The following is an 8,652-nucleotide window of genomic DNA, read 5'->3' on the forward strand; positions in this document are numbered from 1 at the left end:
TTCTTCTCTTTTGTGAATTCTCTAAAAAATGGAAAATTTTCAGGATTTTTCAAATTAATTAATCCCACAATTATTGAATTTTCGTCATCCTACTTGATTTTCCTGTTTTAATTTATATAAGTGTTATTTGGTAACCTCTGTTTGGATCTATTTTGAAATCTATTTCATTCCCCGTCTTAATATGATTAGATTTAGTCACTTGCTGATATTTCAATTCCTGTCGTTTCCATAATATAAATCATGATAATTTCAACTTCCTCCCGGACTATCTTCCCTAATACATATTCCAATTCTTGCTAATTTCCTTTCATCAAATTTTTGCAGTAGAAGGACGAAACAAGTATAGCAGAAGGAAACTAAAAATGTACTTGAGGACGAGGCCGCACTAGTCTGTCAAGTTTCTTGAGTAATAGGTGTGGACTTGGTAAGTAATATGGTGTCGACTATTGTATTGCCAAGATATGTAACCAGGATGATGATATGATGTAGTGCTTTTATTTCTTGTCATGAATAATTATCTCTTCTACTTCTAGTAAGTTTGTAGAGCTTCTGAGTCTTGATAAGTTATGTACCTCGGATTCAAAGCAAATGGCTACTTTTGAATAAAAGTTGTAATTTCTCAAAATTGGCATTACTAACTTTCCTTGATATTTTTGGGGCCATTTTTCGTGGAGAATCACCATTTTTATTTCCATGTGTTAAATTTAAAAATTCAAAAATTTGCCTAGCATAAAGTAAGATTTAAGACATTTTATCCTACACCTAAAAGGGAATCTCATAATATGTTTGCACAAATTGCTATTCTTATAAACACGGATTGGGCGGGGTTGGTTCGACTTGATGAACCAAGAGCTGGCTAATCATCTGGTCCAAGCCCCCCCAAATACTCGCCAAAATTTTGGTCAAATTCGATCAAAATTCGGGTTCAATCGGAAACCCATTAAACCAGTGAGAATCGGGTTTTTTTATTTTTCTTTTTTGAGTCATTTTATTTGGCTGCTGACTTTCTGTTTTTTTACTTTTTTACTTTCCTGAATTCTATTGAAGGAAAAAAAATGAAAATCAAGCTTAATTCATCTATCAAGCAAGATCTACAACAAATCTAACATCAAAATTCAAAAATCAAAAGAAAAAAGTAAGAAAGGGAGATAGAGGATAAAAAGGAAAAAGAAAATGTTAATTTAAGCTTTGAATAAAAAACTTGAGAAACATGAGAATGTAAATAATAAGATGATATGATGTTTTCTTTTGGTGAAGGAAGAAAACAAGACAAAGATTTAAAAAAAAAAAAACAGAGAGGAAAAGGAAAAAAAAAGACTCAGGAAGTCGGATACCGTAGCAACTCTTTCAAACAAGTAAATGAAGCGAATGTTTAATAAACTTTTCTATTATTCTGTTTTGAGCCCTAAATACTTTAAACAATTATAATTACTCTTATAAGCTTTTTTAGATTTTCAATTGTAGCTTCAATATCTTTACTTCTTCAAATCAATGTTTTTAAAATCAAATGGTTGAGTGATCTAGATGAGTGACCGATTTCGATTTTTGCTAGTCCAACCAGCCGGATCACCGGTTCAATGTTTTTCTTTTTTTTTTCGTATGAACCTTTTTTTTAATTTATATATGATAAGTTAAACAATTCATGTGCTGGCCAACTTAAAGTCAAGCCCAATAGTTCCAAAAGAATGAACATTCCTCATTGGAATTGTCAACTTTCTAATTGGATCAAACCAAAAAAACATTCCAGTTAAACCCAAAGCAACAAAAAATTGTGTCTTTCCATACCAGTTGCTGGAAAAATAAAAATTAAGAGATTCACCAGAAAGAGTATTAGAAGAAACAAAGAATTGCTGCGCCAAAAGAAATCAAACATTGCTCCACAAACACAATTAACAAAAACTGAATATTAAAGCTTATTAGAATAGGATGATTGATATATCTTAGTGTTGAAGAAAACAAGAAAATCATCAGAATTCCATATCAAGAAATTCTTGAAAACCCTTAAAATTAAAGTAGAGTTTAGATATAAAAGAGTTTGGATCTATGAAGTTTATAAGTACGGGGAGCTTGGATCTATGGACTTCTGGATTTGGAGATAAAAGAAGAGAGCGTGGCTACAATGGTGTTTGGTGTAGAGGTGAAGTTGCTTGATCTTTCAATATTAGTGTCGGGAGCGAAGGTGTAAATTAACTAAGTTACTTGATTTGGACACAATAATAGCTCGATCGATCAAAAGTTCAATTCGTACTCAGTGTTGATCGAGTTCGAATCACTTGATAAAATAATCAAGTTGAGTTTGAGTAGAAAAAACAAAAACTTGGGCACTCGTCAAGCCTTATTGAGCAATGTCTTTGTAATAAATTTCTTGATTATTTATTATAAAATTGTAAAATTTACTAAAAAAATCAAACTTGAAAACTCAAGCTCGAACTTAAGTATTTTTACATAAGTAGAGTTCGAATAATACACTACTTAAATTCGATTCGACTCGACTCGATAGCAACTCTAGGCAATAAGTTGTAGTACTTGACAATTGACATAAGAAGAGGCGAAAAAGGTTTGAGGGTTTCTTTGATTATTAATTTTTTGTTTGTAGACTAGCTAAAAGTTGGCGGTGAAGTTTTAATGTGAGATGAAGTAGAAAGTCTGATAGGTAGGCAGAAGGTCACGTGAATTATTTGGGAATTGGGGATCTTGGGATAAATTAAACATTTAGATTTGTAAAGAAAGTCAAAACCCAGCTTGATCAATTAATCAAGTTTTCGCGGTTTTAACGGTCTTGATCAGTTTCATATCATTTTTCAATTTTAGTATTTAATCAGATCGATATCATGGCCGATTCTCGATTCAATCAGTCGAATTGACCAATCCAATCTAGGTTAAGAAACACTGTTTCAAGTATGTCTTGCGAATTTAGTTCTGAACTTGTCAATTTGTATTTACAGCTTCTAAACATTAGACTTGAGTTAGGTTTAAAGGGTATTGAATTGTAGAATATTTAGAATAAAGTTTAATATATATTTATATAAAATTATTATATATTTATAATATCATGATAACGTTACCTGGTTCTTAGATGAGCCTGAATTTGATCCAACACATTGACTCTTGACTATTAAACTCGGCCAAATCATGGCCCAGTCCAAATTTCAAATTATAGACAAATTCACGTACAGTTTTTTGGGTTTATGTTAATTTAGAAATCACAACCAAGAAAAATCCTGACAAGAGCAACAGATAGAGACAATCTCAATTCCTGTTCATAATTGAAGGGACCTCCTCGACTTGCCATTTAGATCAGTTGTGTAGATTCCTGTTAATGAAGGGATTTTTAGGTAATATTGTTGTATAAAATATCGGATATAGTATTCACTTGAATCTTCTAAGTTCTAAATGTCTAACTGCCAAACCTAAACTATTCAAACCTCGCCTTTATGAACATTAACTAGGAGTGGACAAAAAGGGACTGTCGGTGAATTAACATCCCAGCTTTCAAAATTCATCTTCCACCCCAAAAGTTTCACTAAATTTTGAGCCACACACGCACGTTGTTTGATATAGACTGATAGCCTGCAATGCGAATTTTAATTCGCATTTGATAAAATGCGTAGTGTATATTTTAGATTTAGTTAAACTCTCTTAGATGATTACTGAGTTAGCCAATGCTTGGAAGAAGTTGAATGTGCTTATAATATCACAAAACATGATAAGAGTGGCAAAACTAAGATCCATAGCTATGTGAGATTAATTATTGTGAATTAAATTTGTCTTCATATTTATGTGAGATTAATTCAAAAACTAAAATGTTTTTTCACCACTAACCCTTACCGGAGGTTTTTTCTTTTCTTACGGTATTGACCCCAACCAGTTTATTGGAAACTGCTTGTACAATAGGGTTTTGAATCCGCAGAACCTGACATCTGCAACAATCTTTAACTGCTGGAGGTGGCGATTGGTTTTAAGCTATGTCTCTCTTGTATGTAAAGCATCAAAATACTAATCCCTTTTCAAGAACATTAACACTGAAACAACTGCTCAACATGTTAATGGATGCAGTTCCTGGTTTCCCCTGTTAAGCCGCCCTAGTTTCAAGTAGATTAATGACTCCAACTGGTGCCGGTCATATTCAGGTTCCGGTACCCACCGACCCACGTCTGAGTGTCCATATAGAAATAACCTTGGAATAAATGAGGGTTACCGAGGATAATGTCTCACTCCCTCGAACACAACGTCATTTGAATCACATTCCTTGGAAAAGGCAAAAGCATGAATTAGTGTCTCGGAGCAAGCAAACTGCAACAACAATCTTTGATGTGGCCTTTTTTTTTTTTTTGGGGGGGGTTGAATTGCTTGATTTCTTTCAAGTACTTTTACTTTCCATAATTATTCGCATTGGGAATTACTGAAATGGTGTTTTCACTGTAAAATGTATGATCTCTCTCTCTCTCTGAGAAAAAAAAAAATGTATAGTCTCATTTGCTTCTTGGTATAACTTAGGACTAGTGTGCATGATTATATTAAAAACCAGTTACAAATTGGACTCTTTAGGTGATCAGATTTTGACCATGATTTTCCTAGAGTTTCACAGAGGAAGTCCATGATGCTGAAGCTATTTACTGGTTCAATGAAGAACTAATAAACCAATGAAGAACACACATGTGATTCTAGTCGAATGCATAAGTTGAAGACATTAGTTCAACTTTAACACTAAGGACACGCAATTCTTTCAGCCAGGGTATATGCAAGCCTGCAACACTAAAACCATTGAAATGCTTGATTGAGACAGCAAAATATGACTACGCAAGTGATATAATAATTTAATCCCCATTTATAATTTTCATTGCTTGGTCGTCTTCAGAAAGCGACCATAATTGTCTCTAGCTAGTCATCATAAAAGTTACAAAGAGGGAAAAAAAAAAAAAAAGAAAGATGAACATGCTTTTCCTTCTTTGTTTGTTTGGGAATAAAAAAAGATTACTAGATGGTAAGAATGATGAACTTCATAAAGATATTAAAGGCTATAAAAGTAAGAGTAGAAAAGAATCTATCAATCTTTATTTCTTTGCGTGGTTTGCAAAATATCCCCTTGCGATTAACCCTTACTTCTTGACGGAATCACGTATATATCCTGCAACCTATAAGATCCTTTATTGCCATGTCATAGTAAAGAATTTGATCCCACTATTCTCATGCCTTAAATCTTACTTCTTGCTTCCCTCCTTTCTCTATTTCTCAATGATTTTTTTTTTGGTAAAAATGAAAAGGAAAAGAAGTGCTTATTCTAAAGGAAGAAAACAAAAAGCATATTCCTCGAGAATTCTATCCCATTTGGATTGAGTTCAACTGTAACGCCCCCTCCTTTACTCAATGTCGGCAAAGGAACATGATATGAGTATTAGGAAAATCATGACTTTTTATCAAAACAATTAATTATGCACCCCACTAGAGATCAACTCCACCTCCAAGATTTCGACACATTAGCATTCATTCGCCTATAAAAACCACAGCCCACTATCCATTCAAATTGCACAAATAACACTGTTATTTTTCCACTCTCTAAAATTTCAATCAACCTTCTTTAGCATTCCATATTTTCTTTGTCCTTAATTCATCATCATGGCTGAAGAGAAGCACCACCATTTCTTCCACCACCACAAGAAGGATGAAGATCAAGATCGGCCCGGCTACGGTGGTGATGCACCCTATGACTCCACCACCGGTGGTGGCTATAACCAGTATTCTAGTGATACCACTGATACTGGATACAACAAGTACTCCGGCGACACCACCACCGGTGGTGGCTATAACCAGTATTCTAGTGATACGACTGACACTGGATACAACAAGTACTCTGGTGACACCACCACTGGTGGTGGCTACAACGAGTACTCCTCCGGCGGTGATGCCGGATATGGAAACAAGTACTCTGGTGATAAGACCACCACGGGTGCCGCCTATGGTGGTGGTGCTGGCTATGGTAGTGGCTATGGTGGTGATGAATCTGAAAAGCCTGATTATGAGAAAGAAAAGAAGCACCACAAAAATCTTGAGCACCTTGGTGAAGCTGGTGCTCTTGCTGCTGGTGCCTATGCCTTGGTAAGTGTCTTTGCTTTTTAGTTTGTCCAACATTCAGTTTTCTTATAATGACTGTTCATGTTATATAATTTTTTGGGGTCATTTCTAGGGGGTTATATACGTATCTTTCAATTTATTTTACCTTTCTTTAGCATACTTGAAAAAGGGTTGTCAAATTATGGAGTCATCATTAGGGTTTTATTCTACAAAGTGATAGGTTTACGCCTAAATATCGTTGATTTTTGTTTCTTTTTTGTCTTTTGATTAATTTCTTGTTTCTTTCTTTTTTTTTCAATCTCAATTATGTACCAGTATGAGAAGCATGAGGCAAAGAAAGACCCCGAGCATGCTCACAGGCACAAGATAGGAGAAGAGATTGGAGCGGTAGCCGCACTTGGAGCTGGTGGATTTGCATTCCATGAGCATCACGAGAAGAAGGAAGCTAAAGAAGAAGAGGAAGAGGCCGAGGGGAAAAAGAAGCATCACTTTTTCTAATTCCCGTGATCACACACACATATATATATGTACCTTTAATTTGTGTAATCTTCTCGTGAGGTTTCCTTTGCTTTGCAGTTGGCAACTGCCTAAATAATCTCGTGTGTGTAAGACTTTCGAGTTTGCTCCATCCTTGTTGTGTACCTTGAATATGTGACTGGTGCTGCAATTTATTATGCGCACTATTGTCAATAACATAGTAGCCTGTTTTTGGGACTTTGAAACTATATCATAGTTTGTTGCTTGTGTATGATGTGTTTGAGGCCTTCCCCTACATGAATCTTTTAAAAGTCAACTGCTTGCACCGTAGGAATTATATCTTGGGATTTACGTAATTTGATCAATTGTTAATTCACGTTTAGCATTCAATCTGACGTACCATATGTCATCTTCACGGTAAATGCTGGCTAGCCAATTGCTGAACAACAACACCCCCCCCCCCGGCCCCGAAACTCTCTGCAGTGTGACTACGTTTGCAAACTTTGGATATCAACTATCAAGGACTTGAAAGACGAAGAAAACAAAATAACATATCATGGGCTTGGCCATGCACATTATCGTACCTACACATGGAAGTCTTGAAGCACTTGCTACATCATGTTATGTATGGATTGGAGGTTTTTTTTTTCTTTCAGAAACTGTTTTTATTTGTGAAATTTACTATATCAACTTAAAAACATACACAATCTCAAATACAATTTATAAAAATAAAAAACTTAAAAATTAGCAAATACTATCATATTTTCCTCTCCTGTCCACTACCACCACCTACACTATCATCCACGGCCGTCACCATCTCTCCTCTCGTCCCTGCTCCTCCTCCACCTCACCATCGCCATCGCCCCTCCCCTTCTCTCTCCTCCTCATTCCTCTCCCTTTCTTTCCTTCCTCTCCCTCTTCGTTCTCTCCTCTCGTGTTCCCTCCCCTTCCCTGCAACCCCTTCCCCCTCCCTTCTCCCATGGTCTGGTGGGGGGCTGCCACTAGATTTGGTCACAAACAGGGGAAAAGGGAGGGAAAAGGGTTGTAAGAGAAAGAAAGAAAGAGAGAGGACAGAGAAAGGGGGAAAGAGGTGGTGGAATTGGGTGGTGTTTTTTATTTTTAAAAGATACCCTAAAGAATTTTAAAATTTTAAAAATATTTCAAAATGCATCCTCAAACACACTTTCAAGAACACTCTAAAAATATCTAACCATCTATATTTATATTAAAAGTTTTTACATACATCACTAAGTAAAATTTTTCAAAAACAAGTTAAAAATACCTAATTCATACAAGGTCATACAATCATTTAATATTGTCGTACATCTTTTGTCTGTGTATGTCAGTTTGTTATAGTAAATTTCATACACCACCACCAATCCTGCAGCAAATGCAATACCATGGACAAAGTATGCATCATCATCATCATCATAGCTTCTGGTAATCTGGTCCCTGTACCAGGTACGATTATTTATCTTGCCTCAGAAATAAGGACATCGAGTTAACTTGCTGAAAGTAAATTAATAAAAGTAGATAAAGATATAAAGATATTTTCTTTCATTGTTGTACCCACCCCAGATGGTCAAGGCTAACCTAAAATTCCACCATTGTAGGAGCCACTCGTAGGCATATCTAAAGAAAGTTGATTGGACCATCTGTTGCATTGACGCTCACACTTCATAATATATATCGCTCTATTCTTTTTCATTTTCGGATGAACAGGTCAACTCGGAGTTATGCTTACGGTAGGAAAATGAAAGTTCTTATCCAGGGTCGTATATATGAGACCTGGGAGGTAATAAAATATTAGTTTTAAGAGCCTCTAACTAGGTCCAATCAGCTTTCAGGTTCCGGTATGCAAAAGGATTTTCTATCAAAAATTTTTTATATTTTTTAACATATTTTACAATCACCTTTTTATCTCACATATATTAAATTATTATAATATATTTTCTGTAAAAACTCCAGAAAATTACAATTCAAACACAATATTCGGAGACACCTCTTTCCGTTATCCTATCAGCTTTTGATCACATTGTAAACAAATATGAGATTGCTTTAGAAAAAAAAAATTTTGAGCATAGTATTACTATTTACTTCCTC

At 35.1% G+C, this 8,652-nt stretch overlaps 1 protein-coding gene across 1 annotated transcript; it reads left to right on the top strand.

Moving 5' to 3' along the window:
- Positions 1–5,445: 5,445 nt before the first annotated feature.
- Positions 5,446–6,797, top strand: LOC113714295 (uncharacterized). The gene is made up of 2 exons (XM_027238077.2): positions 5,446–6,096; positions 6,388–6,797. Exons 1-2 carry the CDS (start codon positions 5,617–5,619, stop codon positions 6,568–6,570), a joined length of 663 nt encoding a protein of 220 aa, XP_027093878.1. The 5' UTR covers positions 5,446–5,616; the 3' UTR covers positions 6,571–6,797.
- Positions 6,798–8,652: the final 1,855 nt, after the last annotated feature.

Source organism: Coffea arabica, chromosome 10c (assembly GCF_036785885.1).
Source record: "Coffea arabica cultivar ET-39 chromosome 10c, Coffea Arabica ET-39 HiFi, whole genome shotgun sequence".
Lineage (NCBI taxonomy): Eukaryota > Viridiplantae > Streptophyta > Magnoliopsida > Gentianales > Rubiaceae > Coffea > Coffea arabica.